This window comes from Gymnoscopelus microlampas (assembly GCF_963454915.1).
Source record: "Gymnoscopelus microlampas genome assembly, chromosome: 7".
NCBI lineage: Eukaryota > Metazoa > Chordata > Actinopteri > Myctophiformes > Myctophidae > Gymnoscopelus > Gymnoscopelus microlampas.
In genome coordinates, this window is record NC_139944.1 from 49,325,686 (window position 1) to 49,344,722 (window position 19,037).

General features: G+C 40.9%; 2 protein-coding genes across 2 annotated transcripts; both read left to right on the forward strand.

The window, feature by feature from the left end:
* Positions 1–1,254: 1,254 nt before the first annotated feature.
* On the forward strand, positions 1,255–4,545 carry LOC311049383 (uncharacterized protein). Its single transcript, XM_084062949.1, has 2 exons — positions 1,255–1,558; positions 2,665–4,545. Exons 1-2 carry the CDS (start codon positions 1,378–1,380, stop codon positions 3,615–3,617), a joined length of 1,134 nt encoding a protein of 377 aa, XP_083919075.1. The 5' UTR covers positions 1,255–1,377; the 3' UTR covers positions 3,618–4,545.
* Positions 4,546–8,209: 3,664 nt separating this feature from the next.
* On the forward strand, positions 8,210–14,586 carry LOC311049063 (uncharacterized protein). Its single transcript, XM_084062501.1, has 2 exons — positions 8,210–8,432; positions 11,384–14,586. Exons 1-2 carry the CDS (start codon positions 8,240–8,242, stop codon positions 12,241–12,243), a joined length of 1,053 nt encoding a protein of 350 aa, XP_083918627.1. The 5' UTR covers positions 8,210–8,239; the 3' UTR covers positions 12,244–14,586.
* Positions 14,587–19,037: the final 4,451 nt, after the last annotated feature.

The following is a 19,037-nucleotide window of genomic DNA, read 5'->3' on the forward strand; positions in this document are numbered from 1 at the left end:
TATTTAATATTGACTGTTGATTGATTGAAAACTTTAGCAGTTTGCAAAAAAAAAAAAAGCACAGGGAAGTACAGTTCAATACAAGGTCTGCTAAGAGGATTTTAAACCCAAGAATGCCCATGGCTTGTTTCCATTGGGGTCCTTTGTACTCAATTCATCAAAACATTAAATGACAGACACATATTATACACTATATGCAAAAAAAAATCATATAAGTTTGAAAACAAAAACAAAAATATGTGCAGTAAACAGTTCGAGGGCTAGGCGTTGACGTGCTCTTTTAGAGTTCACATGTTTTCATCCATGATGATGCCTTTCGCAGTGTTCGTTAATACTGTACTAGAGGACCCACCCGACATGAAGTGACACATTTATGTATTTATTTATTTAGTTGTAGAATGGCGAATCTTCTAAGACAGTGGGTCTCAAACTTTTCAGGCCCACGACCCCCCCCCCCCCCCCCCCCCAAAATAATCATATTTGAACTGGGGACCCCCCAAAAGAATCAATCTTTGAACTGGAGACCCCCCACCTACAAGCACTTGGAATGTAGAAGTTAACTTGAGGCATTTAGATTTGCCTCAAGTTCCCCCCCCCCCCCAAAAAAGAAAATGTGGGGACCCCCATGGGTGTCCCCGAACTTATCTTTAACTCTATGGTCCCGAGCCACAGGTTGAGAACCACTGTTCTAAGATAAGTTTTCTTTTTTGCAGCTGCCTTTTTATAGTTACCTTTTTCTTCCTGTTGTACTGTTTAGTTTCATTAAAGAAAACTATAAATAGTGGCTTAGAATGGTTAAATTCGGACTCACATGCATTAAATTGAGCAAAAGAAAAAGAGTTTAAATCAGGGGTCTTCCGTCCGGGACCCCTAGGGGGTCCTCAGAGTTACTACAGGGGGTCCGCCAAATCTTTGTGTGATATGATTTTTGTTTTTACCTTAACCACTTGAACCCTAGCATCCTTTTTCTGAGGAGAACTTTAGCAAAAAAATAGCAGATCTACAAGCTCACAACGCCTCGCAGCGTTTTTGGCAAAGAGGTATATAGGTGTAGAGGGAAAAAAAGAGCAGACCAAGTAAACAAAAAAAGTTGAATCTGAAACACAATTTTATACAATATAGAGGGGGTCCCTGCTTCATCTCTCTCTCTCAGCTAGGGGGTCCTTGGCCTGAAAACGTTGAAGACCCCTGGTTTAAATTACCCCTCTCCCCGTCGTCATTACGGTAATATTCCCCCTGTCACGTGACCCCCGGCTGGCCCTCTGAGCAGAGAGCAGCATCTCTTCTCTCCTCCAGCATCTTGGATGATCTATCTGTAGCTCCGTGTTGCTCCTCCGTTGCAGCGGCAAAGCATTAAAGCATATTAAATACAATAAAATGACCAAACTGCAGTTCCTCAACGTCTTCCTGACCGAGCGGCTGATGCTCGCCGCCCAGGAGATCTACAAGTCCGTGGAGGACACCATCCTGGAGTACCAGGAGGAGATAGCGCTCCGGGAGCGGGAGAACGACCATCTGAGGAGGCGGCTGCGGGAGGCAGGCATCGAGATATGGCCAGGTTAGCGTGTTAGCATAGCATAGCAGCGTTAGCATGTTAGCAATAGCATTAGCATGTTAGCGGTAGCGTTAGCATGCTACGTTCTTGCCCTGTGGTTGCCATGTCCGCTTGTTAAAGGCGACTTTGGGGCTTGTTTTTCTGTAAAGTTGCTTGTACATGTTGTTGGTCTCATTATTTGGGCAGTGTAGTTGCTTATTTGGGCTTGTTTCCTAATGTTGTTTAAACCAGTGGTTCTTAAATATGTTCATGGCAAAGACCCCCCCAAATGAATATGTAATTAATTACATATTTCCCAATCTTTTGAGAGTATTATGTGCCAGGGACCCCATATAAGATTCATCCCATATTAGACTGTTAAAATGTTTTTAAAAAATAGTCTAAATTTTTTACATTTTTCCCAAGATTTTTTTTCGAAAATAGCAGATCTACAAGTTCACAACGATCGGCTGTTTTTCAAATAGCCTGATGCATAGGCTTTTAAAAGTGCTCATGTGGTCACTTCTTCTGGGCTTGTTTCCATAAGCCTGGTTGCTTATTTCTCTCGCAAAATCTGGCAACACTGCATGCTACATTCTTGCTAGCACTGTTAGCACGTTATTATTATGATTAAAAGTCGCACCCGCTTCCACATAAACGCGTCGCATAGCAAAGCACAGACTTCTAACACTGAGTATTAATGATGAAGAAGGCATTTAAAAGGGACAGATCGGGCATGTTTTGAGCTTTTATTGCAGGCCTACACATACATTCCAATCTGGCTAACACGTTAGCTTTGTCGGCTAGCTGTAGTTCTAGATTCAGCCTGTGTTGTGGGGCTGCTGGCGCTAGCCCGGTTTCAACCTTTGTTCGTTAGCCCAGCTAGTTAGCTAGCCACTAGCCAGCCAAGTTAGCTGAGTGGCTTTTAATAAAGCACTGTAGCTTTAAGATATGATTCTTCTCATGCTTTTCATAGTCAGTGATTGTAGTTTCACTGGATTGTAGCGTCATTGCTAGTTGCATACGTTTATTGTTGTTTTTTGTATTGTAGATGATAACTTGCTACTCTCCCCCCCTGCTGTGTGTGTGTGTGTGTGTGTGTGTGTGTGTGTGTGTGTGTGGTCGGTCAGACCGCCCATCCATGATGCTGGAGGACGAGGATGGTGAGCATCCCAGGCGCGAGTGGAGTCCCAGCATGGGGCACGAGGAACGCCTTCCTCTCCAGATCAAGGACAAGCGAGACCTCCGGTCCTCCAACCAGGGAGGCAGCGAGGAGCAGCAGCTCCGCGGCGGTGGCGGCGGACACGGCTCGTGCAGCACGCCGGACTCCATGTTCACCCCGCCCCGCGTCAGCCAGGAGTATCCTCAGGAGGCCGCCCACACGTCCAGTCTCCCCCCGCAGAGCCAAGGCGTGGAGAACAGGGAGAGGGACTCCGGTTCCCGGGGCTCGTCCAGACACGTGAAGGCGGAGGGCGGAGCGGGGGGACACAGAGGATCCTCGGGGTCCTCCAACAGCGCTCCCCCTCAGCCCTTGGCGCCCGTCAACCCCAACTGCTCGAACGAGAACAACATTGACATTATCGGGGTGGAGAACGGGGGACAGATGGTGGGCTCTAAAGGAGGCGCCGGAGGCAGCAGAGGAGGACAGGGCGCCCACATGCGTAACCAACAAGCTGCCAACGCAGTGGACCCTCACCAGAAGTCGCCCCTGCAAGCCCACATGTCGTCGTTCTGCTGCAAGGTGTGCGGCGAGGCGTTCAGCCACGTCGGCCACTTGCACGTGCACGTCCAGGTGCACACGCGGGAAAAGCCCTACCGCTGCGGCGTGTGCGGCAAGTGCTGCAGCTCCTCCGGCAGGCTCCAGGAACACGCCCGCAGCCACACTGGCGAGAAGCCTTTCCGCTGCCAGATTTGTGGCAAGGGTTTCACGCAGATGGCCCACTTGAAGGTTCACATGCGGATCCACACCGGCGAGAAGCCCTACAGTTGCCCCGTGTGTGGCAAGTGCTTCAGCCGCTCTGACAAAATCAAAAGGCATCTGCAGACCCACAGCCGCGAGGGAACCTATTTCTCAGGGCAATGAAACCGGGGTGTTTTCTTTTTTGTTGAAAACGACCCAGTTTGTGAATCATGTTGATATGGGACACTTAAAAAAAAAAAGAAATGAAGCTAATTTTGCTGCCATTAAGACGAGGCTTTTCTTCCTACTTTCAAAGAACAAGGAATTCTGCATCTCTTAGAATGTTTTTATCTCTAGCCTAACACTTCTCCATGCCATAGTCCTGCAATAGAAGAATTTGTATTGCATAGTCAGTTTAGTACGTGTCATTTACTTACTTTTTTACTTGTCACTGAATATGAAATCTCTAAAGACACAATTTGATGACTTATTAGCTAACCTTTTCTGAATTATTTAGCCTTTCTTTAGTCATATACCTAGCATGATGAACACAGTCACATGTCTTCCACACACCTTGAAATGAGAGGCATTCAGAATTGCAACAATGTGCAAACATTCCACCACTTACAACGTCGCTGTCGCTTGGAAACCTTGTATGTCCAAAACTGTTCCTTTTTTATTATCATTGTTTTTAAATACAGTGGTGAAAATAGCCGATCTACAAGCTCAAATAACACTTCTACAAGCTCACAACGCGACCCATTGTGAGCTCGTAGTTCTGCTATTTTCACAACTTTTTTTGTGACACTCTTGTATGATGAAGTAGGGCATACATTTTACGAAAAAATATAAAAAGTTGAAATATGGAAGAGATACAAGGTTTCTGCCTGACTGTAACAATATGATAAGCTTGTCTTGATTTTAGACACTTCAAATCCATAGGTTGTCAAGTTACACTTGACTTGGAAATTAGACTTGAGACCTGACTCGTAAACAGTCTGCTTGGAGACGAGGCCTTTGCTACATGAAATCAACCACATCATTTGTAGACGTATTATAACAGGAGAGTATTTCCAACTAAAGAAGTTTTTTTTTACCCCAGCCCCATTTAATACAACAGGCTCTATTCACAGCAGCCATATTATGAAGACATTCACAGGTGTTGCCAATGATACTAATGAAGGCTCTGTTCCATTTAGTGTAGCACAGTGGTTTCCACGACCCCATAACTCTGAGAGTGTACAAATGGAATCAAATGGACCCTTATGGGTCCATTTGGTTCCATTTGTACACTCTCAGAGTTACACACCTGTAAGGGGCCATTTGGAAGCCCATGAGGGTCCCTGGACCCCAACTGTAGACCCACTGGTGTAACAGAGTATTTCCAGTGTGCACAATATCAGCACCCTGACTCTGTTTGACCAGAATGGAACAGAGCCTTCATTAGTATCATTGGTAACACCTGTGAATGTCTTCATAATATGGCTGCTGTGAATAGAGCCTATTAGGCATGGTCATATCTGCTTTATTACATAACATTTAAGGTTAATAATTAAAGGGCTATTCAGAAAGATGCCCCCAGAAATATGGATTTATCGGAAGACCATGACTAACTTGCAAGTGTCAGAAGTGCTTTACCCCCTAGATTTAATTTTCTATCAAGACGGATCATTTGAAATTCACAATTGTCACACGTTTTCTAATTTTTTTCCATTCTAAACAATAGTTGACTCCTGTAGCTGTGTTACGATTTGACCAAATATATATTAAAAAAGGTTTCTTACATAAAATACAATGTCACTTGGGCAAATGAGGTGTGTTAAATTGGTAATTCCCTGATAACATTGTTGCAGCGCTGAGTACAACCATGACATGTTATTTATACATGTTGTCCATTGAACTATTGGAGAAAATCTATTGTGAGACTGCTCTACTCTTTCATAAGATGATGTGATATTATTCTGTAAAAAATACCACTAGTCCCGATGCTATCATGCAATTTAGGAGTTTTGTGGTGTCCTTTTTGTATGACCTGCACTTATAGCATAATGATTGAGACGATGCAGAAAATGACTGCATCCATCACACAGGCCATACACAGTATTATCCGAGGCTATGTATAAGCTTTTTTTCAAGGGGGTCGGTTAGTCAGTCTGTGCAAACTACAAGGTTTATATATTCACCAATGTTTCTTATTATAGCGCAGGTCTGTAAATGTCAGTTTCTTTTTTTAAGGGTGGTCTCGGTTGGAGGTCATTTTTAGGAACCAATGTATGATTCATCTTTTAGAATCCGGTGCTTGCTCAGTGCCCACTGCCCAACTCCAGCTGACCCTCTTTCGAAGAACTAACTGTACAGTTACTTTTTCTCAGGACTTAATGCTGCATTCATGTCATATTTCTTTTAGCTCAAGACCCAAAAGAGAAATTTAAGACTTTTGCCCGGGACCCAAACTCATGAGAATAGCAGATCTACAAGCCGCAACGCGGTGCAAAGCGACACGTTGTGAGCTTGCAGATCTGCTATTTTCACTACTTCTTAAACATTTTGTTTTCTAATTTCTGGAATTTCTTTGATTGTTTTTGTTATTTATTCATGAAATTTCGTTGAAAAATCATTGAATTTGTTTTTAATTCATGAAACATTTAGCATTTTTTTGGAATGTTTTTTTGAAAATGTTTTGAAAATATTAAAAACAAAATGTAGGAAACAAAAAATAAAGGGTTATTTACTCGCGATCCATATAAATTGGTCTGCGACCCACATATGGGTCCCGATCCACTGTTTGGGAAACAGTGATATATATAGAGGCTGTCAAAAATATGTGACACCTAACTGGAAAATCATACACATGCTGTTCCATGTATGAAAGGTTTGAGTTTTGTGGTGTGAGGGTGGGCTATGATATATTATATAATTTGCCCTCGCCATCAGAAAGATATTGTACCAAGGAACAACTCAAAACCCCTCAGTCAATGAATGAAAAAGCTGAGCATTCTTCAGCCACATTAACCCGCGTGTCCCTAATTTGGGCAAGGTTTCATAATTTCTCCAAATTGTCAAAATGTTTCAAAAAGTGCAGATCTGAAAGCTCACAACGTGTCACTACAGCGAAGTATATTTGGCTTAAAGGAGTAGTTCACCCAAAATATTAATTTCTATCAATTACACACCCCATGAAGCCTTGAATTCATGGCTCTGCTCAAAGAGTAGGAGTCGGTCATAAAAGTATTGGCTTAGGAATGCGCCCAAAACAAAAAAAAATCCATGCATTCAATTCAAGGCTTCATGGGTTGTGTAATTAATGGAAAATAAGCAATTTTTTTGGGTGAACTACTCTATTAAGTGGTCAAGAGTGTAGCATAGTAGTGTCCTCTTCAAGTTGTCCCCACATGTGCCATGAATGCAGCATGAGGCGACTGCACTACGTCCTCGAACCATCGACCAGCATCCCTCCTCTTCAGTCTAGCTCTCTGGGACAACTTTGCTCCCTCCCTCTCTCCCTCACACAGACATACATACATATTACTGTACAGTGTTGTATCATTGTGTATTAAATGTTATTTTTTAATAAAGTAGTAATTGAGTATTTTTGGTTTGTACAGCTGTTCATTCTTTTTGACTGGGCATGGATGTAAACAAAACAGTGGAGGAAAAGATCAGCCATCCTGGCTGGGAGTTACGGAGACACGCCAGGGTATATTACGGTAACGACATGACGTCACCGAGGCAGCCGACGACGCCATCTTTTTTTTGCGTCAGCCTGAATTTAGTCGGCGTGGAAAAAAGCCGATCTACAAGTTCACAAGCCTTGTGAGCTTGTAGATCGGCTGTTTTCGCGCGCCACACTGGCGCGCAACTACAGTAACCATCTCTGGTGGCGCGCCTTATCGTCAGTGTTGCCATGTCCGCTTATTATAAGTGACTTTGGGCTTGTTTTTCTGTAAAGTTGCTTGAACTTGCTTGTAAATATTGTTGGTACGGTAGTCTTTTTTTTTTAAAGCTTATTTCTAAAGTGTAGTTGCTTATTTGAGCTTGTTCCCTAATGTTAACTTGCTTAAACCAGTGGTTCTCAAACATTTTCATGGCAAGGACAAGGACCCCCAAATGAATATGTATTTATTATATGTATTCATGCAAAAAAATATTCCACATTTTTCACATTTACTTCCAAGATTTTTTTGAAAATAGTAGATCTACAAGCTCACACACAACATGTCGCATTGTGAGCTCATACAAGTTATAAAATAAATATTCAATTTTTCCCCCACATTTTCTTCCAAGATTCTTTTGAAAATACCAGATCTACAAGCTCACAACGCGTCGCATTGTGAGCTCACACGAGTTATTCAAAAAATATTCTTTTTTTTTTCAAATAGCCGACGCATATTGGTTTAAGTGCTCATGTGACCTAATAAATGCCCTTATTTATCATTATTAACTTAATAAATAAGTTGTGCTTCTTCTCCCCCCTTTTCAAATATGCATTTTTATTTTATTTTACTGTTATTCTGAATTATTTGCTTTCATTTGTTATATTGTTTCAAAAATGGCCTTATTCGAAATAAACTTTTCAATTCAATAATAAATAGTTTAGCTTCTTTTGGGCTTGTTATCCTAGACCTGGCTGGCTACTTATTCCTCTCACAAAACCTGGCAACGCCGCTTCATGATGATCACGTGACCCCTCGCCACAAGGAAGGCATGCGTTGATCGCAGGAAGAGTAAACAGAGGCGAGCAGTCAGTCAGTCAGTCAGTCAGTACAACAACAACAACCACCAGAACTAGCAGTTCTACACTAACGATGACTAAACTACAATACCTGAACACATATCTGACCGAGCGGTTGATGACCACAGCCGAAGACATCCTGCAGGTGATCAGACAGACCATCCATGAGTTCCAGGAGGAGATCAGCCGAACCAAAAGTGAGAACCAGTATCTGAGGAGACAACTGGCTGCTCAGAGCACCGACACCAGAGGAGGAGGAGGACAAGGTAATAACAATGATAACCAGTGGTGGAAGAAGTACTCAGATATTTTTTACTTAAGTAAAAGTAGCAATACCACAATATAAACTTACTCTGTTACAAGTAAAAGGCCTGTGTTCAAAATGTTACTTGAGTAAAAGTACAAACGTATTGGCATCAAAATATACTTAAGGTATCAAAAGTATAAGTACTAAAATGTTTTAAATGCGCGATGCGACGCGTTGTGAGCTTGTAGATCAGCTATTTTCAAATAGCCTATGTATGAAATAGGGCTGAAGTGGTTAATGCAGGTTTTATAATATAATATCTGCAAAGTAACTAGTAGCTAAAGTCTTCAAATAATTGTAGTGGAGTAAAAGTACAATATTTGTCTCTGAGATGTAGTGGAGTAGAAGTAAAAGTATTGGATATTGGAAATAGTAAAGTACAAATACCTCAAAATTGTACTTAAGTACAGTACTTAAGTAAATGTACCTAGTTACTTTACACCACTGATGATGACAAACCAAGATGATCCTTTCTTCTTCTTCTACGCTAACAGTCATCATCAGGATGAGTATAAACACATGACAAGTTGTTGTTGGATCAAACTATGTTCTACTTAAAGTTAAAAAGCTACTGTGGATTACAAACTCAATATAAACTCATGTTCCCATCGAAAGGAGGTGACATTCACTTCCTTTTTATGTGTGTTTGTATTATAGTTTTTTTCCCACAGAAAGGAGGTGACATTCACTTCCTTTTTATGTGTTTGTATTATTGTTTTTTTTCCCACACAAAGGAGGTGACATTCACTTCCTTTTTATCTGTTTTGCATTATTGTTATTTTTATGCTGATGTTGATGAATTGAATACATAGGGTCACAATAGACGAATAGAGACAAGTCCCCAGGACCTTTTTTGTACTATCCTTTAAGCCTTAATGTCACTCTGACTGTACCTCGTGCTGTTTACATTTCTGACTAATTTTCAGTCAATCAATCAAACAATGGCAATCCTCCAAGGCTCCAACCTTCCCTTTAAAGCACATATTGCACTTTGGAAGAGGTTTGGATTGTAGTTATACCTTATACCTTACCTTGCCATCATGTAACTCCAAATATTGGTGAGATATCTTCAGTTTTTTGCTCCATTGATTAGAAATTGCTCATCCAAATGATTCTCCCCATTTATTTACTAGGACCACAATGGAAACAAGTCCCCAGGACTTTGTTTGTGTCATCCTTTTAGCCTAAATCAATGTCTGACTGTACCTCATGCTGTTAACATCTCTGACTAATACAGTATTCAATCAATCAATCAAACATTACAAGGTGAAAAGTCAATGTGTTAGCACGTAAACTAACACAAAGTGTTCTGCCAATTAATCCATAACATGACAAAACCAGTTTCCTCTTTTTTGTTGATTTTTACTATTTGAGAAGATCCGGTATTAAGAAACATAAAATTAGGCCCTGGAGCCACCTTGGAAGCAAACACAGTTTTTCAGCACCATAGACAGCACCTTATTTTACCCAAAGGCAGTCTGTGGAGGCCTATTTTCCAATCAAATACAACGTTTGATTGGATTTTACCATCACCATCAGCTTACTGAGCAATGATTACTATCAGAATATATAGCTATTTAACACTTATTGTAAGAAAAAGAAAAACACTATAAAGCACCTTGTAAATGTTGCCAATACAAGTTTTGATATAATACAATAACAATAACAAAACAATCTGTATCTCTTATCAAAATGTCTTTGGTTCACATGATTGTGAATAACAACAAGAAAAAAGCGCACGTCGGGCGCGTAGATGTTGTATGTGGGGCTGTATGTACCCAGTGGAGTTATGGACAGAATAGAGTATTTGTTCGAATGAGTAATTGTGGACACACACACACACACACACACACACACACACACACACACACACACACACACACACACACACACACACACACACACAGATGTTGCTCCCAAATATTTGTGCAAATTACTTTTCCAGGGTCAGCTATCCCACCACCAGAGGTAGCTCCACAAACATTGTGCCATGCACGCAGGTTTAAAACCTGGATGGGAGAAAGGACTTTTGTTTCTGCAGCCTTATGAGGAATGGTTTGCCTGCAGGCTTCAAGTCAAACGGCACCAAAGAGGCTGCTGCTGAATACCAGTTGGTCCTGATCATAAAATTCTATGTGTTTTAGATTAAAATGTTCTCAACACAGTTTTTCGGTTTATTTGCTCCCTTCTGTTACCCAGAAGGGAGCAAATGTGCTCACAGTGGAAATAAGCTCTAGGGCATTTCTTGTGTTATCTTTGTGTTATACTTTGGCACAGACAGTGCAGACATTTCCAACAACCTCTGCTACACCAATGATCATCAATAGTAATTCTATTAACTCAAATCTCGTCTCTGTCGGGTGGAAACCTCATATGTCCAAAACTGCTACTTTTCAGGATTCAAAATAGCAAAAGTAGCAGATCTACAAGCTCAAAACGTGTCGCTTCATGCCACGTGACGAGCTTGTAGATCTGATACCTTTGATGCTTTTGTGTGACGCTGTAGTATGATCAAGTAGGGCATTCATTTACGAAAAAACACAAAGTTAGAGTTTGGAGATATAACAATATACTAATTTTGTCACTCAAAGTTAGTTTTGGAGCAGAGATGTAGGTCAGTGTTAAAAATGTAATTGCACCTGAGTAATCAAGGCTTCATTCCTCACATGTATATGTGTGTATGTATGTACTGTATACACGCACGCACACGGTAATATATGACAAATATGTTGTGCTTCACCACAACCTGAAAGTTATAGATAGCACTAAACAAAGGAAATGAACACTAAAACTGTAGTTTTAGTGCAGCCCTTGCTACATCCTCTGGGTATATCTGCATGGTACCTGCGCTACAGTGCCATCTAGCAACTCAAATACATTGAGCTCATGCAATTTATTTTCCCATTGCAGCACCGCATCAGACCGTGTGGGTTCGTGTCGTTCCGCCGGCCCACGACAAGCAACCATGTGAGCTGGACAAGAGTCCCGGTGTTGTCCGCGAAGACCCACAACCACAACCTCCACCACAACCTCCACCACAACCTCCACAGATCAAGGAGGAACGGAAACTCAGAGCATGTCGAAAGGAGGGAAAACCTCAAGAGACACCTGCCAACACAGCGGGCAACAGTGACCTCAGTGCTTGTGTTTATGGGCCGACTGATAACGGCCGCACACCTCCGCAACAGCCAGACCAAACTCCACCTCACGTCAACGCGGAAGAATGTGACTTCCAAGTAACGGATCAGTTCAAAACCGAAACTCAACAAGAGGAGTATGGCGAGTCAAAGACACTTAGTATTTACGAACCCGAACCTCTGGCTCCGGTCGGTGCACAGTGCTCTAGAACTCACAGCGAGTGCGCGGAACGCGTGCTGCCGAATCAACGGGACTGGGACGAAGAAGAAGACTTGATAGCAGCTCACAGCAACAGCGGCCCTCAGTCCGCAGAGTGCATGGAGTCCTTCACCTCACAACAGCAATACCTCACGTATCACATGCAATCACTCAACGACAAACTGGGATCGTCCCTCTGCAACATCTGTGGCAAAACCTTCAGTTCGTTGGGGAAGTTAAAGGAGCACCAGAGACTCCACACAGGGGAGAGACCTTACTGCTGTGAATTCTGTGGCAAGCGCTTCAACCAGAACTGCAATTTAAAAGTGCACGTCAGGGTTCACACCGGGGAGAAACCCTACCCTTGCCCAGTGTGTGGCAAGGGGTTCAGTCAGTCCAGCCAGGTCAAAATGCACCTCAGAACTCATAGATAAATCTCATCCGACGTTTGCTTGGATCTCTCTGCAAAAACAAAACATTTTTGGGAAGTGTATGAATGCATATGACATGTACTATAAGACATTATTATGGAAAAAGCTATGTAGAATATGTCATATGATTAAAGCTGCATATTTTTCCAGTCCAGAAAATAGTGAAATCTGTGTGAAGATAAAATATATTATGATACCAACCAATATAGCGCAGCAGTTGCGCAGAAGGTAGGAAAATGGAAGATCCCAGTTCGATCCCCAGTTCGAGTTCAAGTGTCCTTGAGTAAGACAGTGGTTCTCAAACGTTTTCATATCAAGGACCCCCAAAATGATATGTATTTGGCCGCGGACCCCCATGTCAAAATATTTTGTTCCCAGAAGCAAAGATTTGAGTTACAAATGTTCACTTAAAAAAATATTATATTCAAAGATTTGCAAAAAAGTTCACCATTTAACTTTTTTTTTTTAATAGCCAAAGTATAAAAGGTTAAAGTGGTTAACATTATTTTGATACTATATTAACACATTTTGCTGGGGACCCCCTGGAACCCCCCCAAGGACCCCTGGGGGTCCCCGGACCCCACTTGTATTACCAACGGAGTAAGACACTGAACTGCTTCCCGAGCGCTGCTAGATGTCTCCGCACCCAGTGCCCTCTGTCAGAGAATTGGATCTATCTGAACGGATCACTGCTGACCTCTATTTGTCCCCTGCTGTTGACAGCCGGGTTTATTGTTAGGCGTGTCAAGCTCCTGTCAGATCTGTTGGAACACTCAAGCTGCGTTCACACCGGCAGATGCAAAAGATACAAAGATACACAGGGCTCCCACGGTCATGAAATTCCTGGAAATATTTAGAAATAAAATAAACTGTTTTCCAGGCCTGGAAAAGGTTTGGAATGAATCAAATGTTTTGGAAAATGTTTGGATATCATTTTCAGTTTTTGGCTATTGATTTTGTAAAAAGAAGAAAGTCCCAAAACATGTCTAGCATTATGTGAAATATGTGTGGCCTAATGTATACAGGACTTCATGTGACAAAAATAATAGATCTAAGACATGCATCTGTATGTTGCACCGTGGCGTTATTATGGATCCCACTTCAGTTCTAGGCAAAACCCGCTGTGATTGGCCAGTAGTCGCTGTGATTGACAGTTCTTGTTTTTGCAACTATGCCTAAACCTAACCTTAACCTTAACCCTAACCTCAGTAAGACTATGCCTAAACCTAACCTTAACCCTAACCTCAGTAAGACTATGCCTAAACCTAATCTTAACCCTAACCTCAGTAAGACTATGCCTAAACCTAACCTTAACCCTAACCTCAGTAAAACGCTGCACGGTGAGACGTTGTTAGCTAGTAGATCTGTTCTGTTTGTCACATGACACCTTTGCTCGAGTCTGTCTTGGTGCATTGATAGAACACTGGTGTGTATAGCCTCATTATTGCACCATAATTGCTGTAGGCCTAGAAATGGGGTAAAATACTTTTGAAAATGCATTGTTAAAAAATGTGTGGGAACCCTGGATACAAAGCTACACAGCATATTTGTAGCTTTGTATCTTTGAAGCTGAAGTTGAAACCAGCTACAAACGTTTTTGTAACTTGTAGCAGATACAAACATTGGGTGTATCTTTGTATCTTCATGTCGCCGGCTTTCTTTTGAAAATTAATGGTAGCCCATGTATCTTTGTATCTGGCAGTGTCGGGCAGAATCAAAGATACAATCTTCCAGATACAAAGATAGGAAACCACAATTGTAGCTCCGATGACGCAGCGCTTGATGACGTCGACGACCGTTTTGAGCAACACAGATACAAAGCGACCGAGTGACAAATATGCTGTTTATCTTTGTATCTTTGCCCGTGTGAACGCACCATTTACTCTTTAAAGAAAAATTAAAACCTGCTCACCCTGACCACTCGTAACCATGCTTAGGGCGCGGTCCCACCAAAACATGGTCGGCCGCTGTTAAACCCAGGTTGTGCACGGCCACAGATGTTTTGCCAGCGCATTCTAAATAAACCTGTGAGTGACCCACCTGTCACACACTTTCAGGACCCTCCCACGCAATAGCTACAACCAGTTGCGAAAAAGCAGCATAGAGCGCATAAACACAAGGTGTGCGCGAGCGTGACAAGCGGAAAGATACGCTCTTGCGTGAATCCACGCATTTGCATTGACAAAGCATTGGCAGATTCCGCCCCAGAGGTAAAATAAAAGTGCGGTGGGACCGCGCCCTTAGTGTGGAGTTTCCAACCACGGTTATCTGTGCAAAAGGTAATAATGACTTGATTGCTGAACTACCTGCATCTTCACTGGTGATAATAAAACTGACACACTTTGATTGGATTCATGTTGGCTTCTGTAGGTCGTTGGGTGCATGTGAGTGTTTAAAGGGATATTTGACTTTCAAATATGTTTGAAAGTGAAATGTCCCTTTTAATAGACGGGGATGGGGAGCTGGTCGGGGAGGGAGAGAGCAATTCATTCAGTCATTCAGCAGGTTTAACAGCAAGGGCTGCATACTGCACAATGTACTGTAACTTTAATGATAAATGGCCACTTTTCCTTAGACCCAGTCCATAGTGCTTATGACAGAAGCTGCTTAAAGTGTTTTTCAACTGAACTTAACTCAGGCTTTTGTGAGCACCCCAAACAGTTTTAAGTAGCTTGATTCAGTATTTAGATATTTGATATTAATTTGATCAGACACGCCCGGTTCCTATACAATCCCATATTGTCCTAATACGTGAGGGGGCTGTGTCATTTTTTCAATTACGTTTTTCATGCATTTTACTTTATTTTTTATTAATTATTTTCAAAAGAAATGATAAAAAATTCTGAAAAAAGGTCTTCTAGGTCTGCTATTTTCGGCGCACGACACCGTCGTGTGACAAAGTATGAATTAGGCTTTAAATGAATCAAGACTCAGTTAAATGAGCGTATCGTAAATGAATGCCCAACATAATTATACACTTACACTACAGCGTCACACAAAAGTATCAAAAATAGCAGATCTACAAGCTTGTCGATCTGCTATTGTTGGAATTTGAATCCTGAGAAGTAACCGTCTTGGACGATTATAATGTAATTTAGGTTCAGTTTCTGTGTATTGCACTTTATTACAATCTCTCAGTCAGTAACCTCCTTGTTTCCCCCTGTCTATAACCTGTATACACAGACAATCATATAACCATTGTAATGATGATTTCAAGTTCAAATTTATTGTAATATATCATGCACATTCAAATGTGCAATGAAATGCACGTGACCTGACTCTCAGCCCTTAAAAAACATATAGGAAACAAAGAGGTAATGAACAATAAATAACAAAAACAAATAGATAAGACAGGAATCCCACAAAATAAGTTAAGTGAGCCTAACTGTAGGTGCATATACTGTTAAATATTCAGTCTGAGACTCAAAGTAGTGAAAATGTCCCACATTTTATCCAGTGTGTACACGAACAGAACATATCAATTAACATTGTTGTTACAAATGCAGAACACTAGGTGGCAACACTGACTATGCTTTAGTGTACTTCATGAGCATATTGGGCAATGTGCATACATAGCGACAGGGTCCTTGTCCTAGAGCAGTGATCTTCAACCCTTTTCATATCAAGGTCCATTATTGTCTCCGCCAGGCCGTAAGGCATGGCGACATTGGCGAGAGAGTATGTTTTACCCTCCGTCCGTGTGTCCGTCCGTGTGTCCGTCCGTGTGTCCGTCCGTGTGTTACCACCAAATCTCCGGCACCGTTGGCCCGGTCGCTGCGCAACTGTGCACACACACTCCCTGGATGCCAATTCAGAACCTCTGCCTCAAATTTTTCACATGGGCCTGTTATAGCGCCACCAGGAGGCCGATTTGTGCAAAACCCATTTTTTCACATTATTCCTACAGTTTTTAACCAAACGTCATGCAAATCGGTACACAGTATCTCTATAGTCATGTGATCAACCCTGATCTGTCCGATTTCCCATATTCCATCCTTATTGGTTAAGGTTGCCATCCAAAGTTTGCAGGATTGGTCCGTTTTGAACAAACTGCCTCAAACCATGAACGCAGCGTGCGATTTCCGTGAAATTTCACACGCACATTCCCACTAGGCCGAGGAAGAAATGCCACCCTTTTCACATTGGCCTGTTATAGCGCCACCAGCAGGTCTAATTTAGCAAAACACATTTTTGGAACAAAATGCTTCAAATCATGAATGCAGTGTCCGATTGCCGTGAACGACCTAAGAGTAAATGGCACCCTTTTCACATTGACTTATTATAGCGCCACCAGGAGGCCACAATAACGTATCTGACCTGGCGGAGACCTGTGCTCCGAGGAGCACTTTATCTAGTTTATTGGGCATTTGAGCCAAGGACCACCATTTGATGAAATTTAGACTCTCAGACCAAAAACTTAGAATATTTTGTTTCACAATTCCATGCTGTATTGATGTTGGAACCAAGGAGGGACAACAGGCAAACATTGATCAAAATAACAATTTTGTAATTAAGTAATGCAGATGTTTAACAATAATTTAATTCTTGAGAGCGTAATTATTATAATTTTTTTTACACTCGATAAAAGATCAAATTCATTATTCAGGGTTCATTTGGATACCAACTCTTCATTATTTAGCTGGGGACCACCTGGAACCCCCTCAAGGACCACTGGTAGTCCCCAACCCCAGACCACTGGTATAGTGACAGGGCCCTTGTCCTGGAGGCTACATCAAATCACCACAGTATGACAATAAGCTGCTACAGTATTACTTTGACTTAATTATTTTACAGCAAATATTACTCCATTTACAATGACAAATGTTATGTCTGATTTTTCAGTACATTGCTCTGAGAATGATGAGAATGTGCAAAATGTTTAGTTTTATAGTGTTATATTATACATTTTCCTAATAAATTCACATTTTCAAGACCAGATGTGACAAGATGTGTTCTCTATTAAAAGGCTCCCTGGCTAATAAGCCAAATATGCCTTAATACACTATAATTGCCCTTTAACTAAAATCTAAAATTAAAAACAGGTTGATGATGTTATTTGTCCATGTGTGGTCCAGCCATATGGAATGCATATGCTAATAAATCAAATATTTAAAATGTTGTTTTGATGTTCATATTAACCATAGGAAGTATTAAATTATTTTTTATTATAGGACGGTTTTGTGACACTGTATGACGAAGTAGTAGGGCATTAATTTACGGAGGAAAGAAACAAAAACAAAAATTGAAATACAAAAAAAGATACAAGGTTTCTGCCTGACAGCAACGATATCTATTTGTGTGTGTGCAGTGGTGTAAAGTAACTAAGTACATGTACTCAAGTACTGTACACACACACAAAGAAAATAGTGCTTCAGTGGTTCTTTGAGATTCTTGTGGTGCTATATAGCATCACAGTGGTTCTTACGTGGTTATTTCATTGGGTGGTTGTGGTATATATATATATATATATATATATATATATATATATATATATATATATATATATATATATATATATATATATATATATATATATATATCGTTTTTGACAAGTGACGTTGAGTTAAAGATAAGCGTTGAGAGCAGAAGGGACGCGCGAACTTTGAAGTTCGTCGCGACCTGAGAATGAAATAATATAACTGCGTCATTCATTGTCAACAAGATAGAAGAAAGCAGCTTAAAGAGTTTTTTTAGGTGAGTGTTTAATGGCAAAGAATGTGGCTTTTGACGTCACGAAACTTTATTTTGGTAATTTGCAATGTTGTACCATGTTTTTGTCGTGTGTTATGGTGGCTTTGAAGACGGTGATAATTGGCTGTTAAGGATATTAGGCCTATGTTAACAATATGAGCCTCCCATGTGGCAAAAACAGACTTTAACTAGACGTATCTTGATAGGTACAGTTGCCCAAATGATAGTATTATTAGAGACATTTTGTGGCTGTCAACAGAGTTTAACAACTGTCAACCTGGCGTCCCTATTTTGGTCATTAAGTGAAAATAGGGAAAATAGGCCTACCCTATTTACAAGCTCACAACGGTAGCATAGTGACACGTGAGCTTGTAGATCTATTTAGCCATTTAGTACTATGGTGGTTCTCAAAGTAAGGTCTAAAGGGATGTCAGTGGGCCCCAAGCAAACCACCATAATTTATAGTCGCCCTATTCATCTAGTATTTACATTATTTATGTATAACTGAGTAGGTATTGGTATGAAAGTGTTAATGTGTCACATTGAAGATTATTTAGGCTAGTTTTTATTTTATCCATTGTGTTTAAACCAACTGAGGTACCATGGCTAGATTTTAAGTAAGGAAACCCCCTGTATAGACCACTTACCTACAAATGCTCACATATTAGGTTTAGTTCTACTTTCATTTGCTTCTCATAAGAAGCTATAGGCCTATTAGTGGATTTCATACATTGTGATTGCCTCCTAAAAACAGAGTTAAGCCTTTTTGAGATGCTGATGGAGATGACCATAATAGTAATTTCTTTAGCTACTGATGATTTTATTATTTTATTTTAATATAAATTAGCATGCTGATTATATGGTTATAGGCTAACATTCATCCTATAGTTAGTACAGTAATGTGTTAACTGCCTCCTTATTGATCTGTACCCAGTATTACAGTTACTGTAAGAGGTGTAAGGTAAACATTATTGGACGCTTGTATTGCAATACCGGTTTTTTTATCAGTCAATTTGAGTATGCTACTGATCGTTAATCAGATATCAGCCAAAATGTTAATATTGCGCATCACTAATTTGAGTAGTAGTATGGAAGTAGTTGAATTT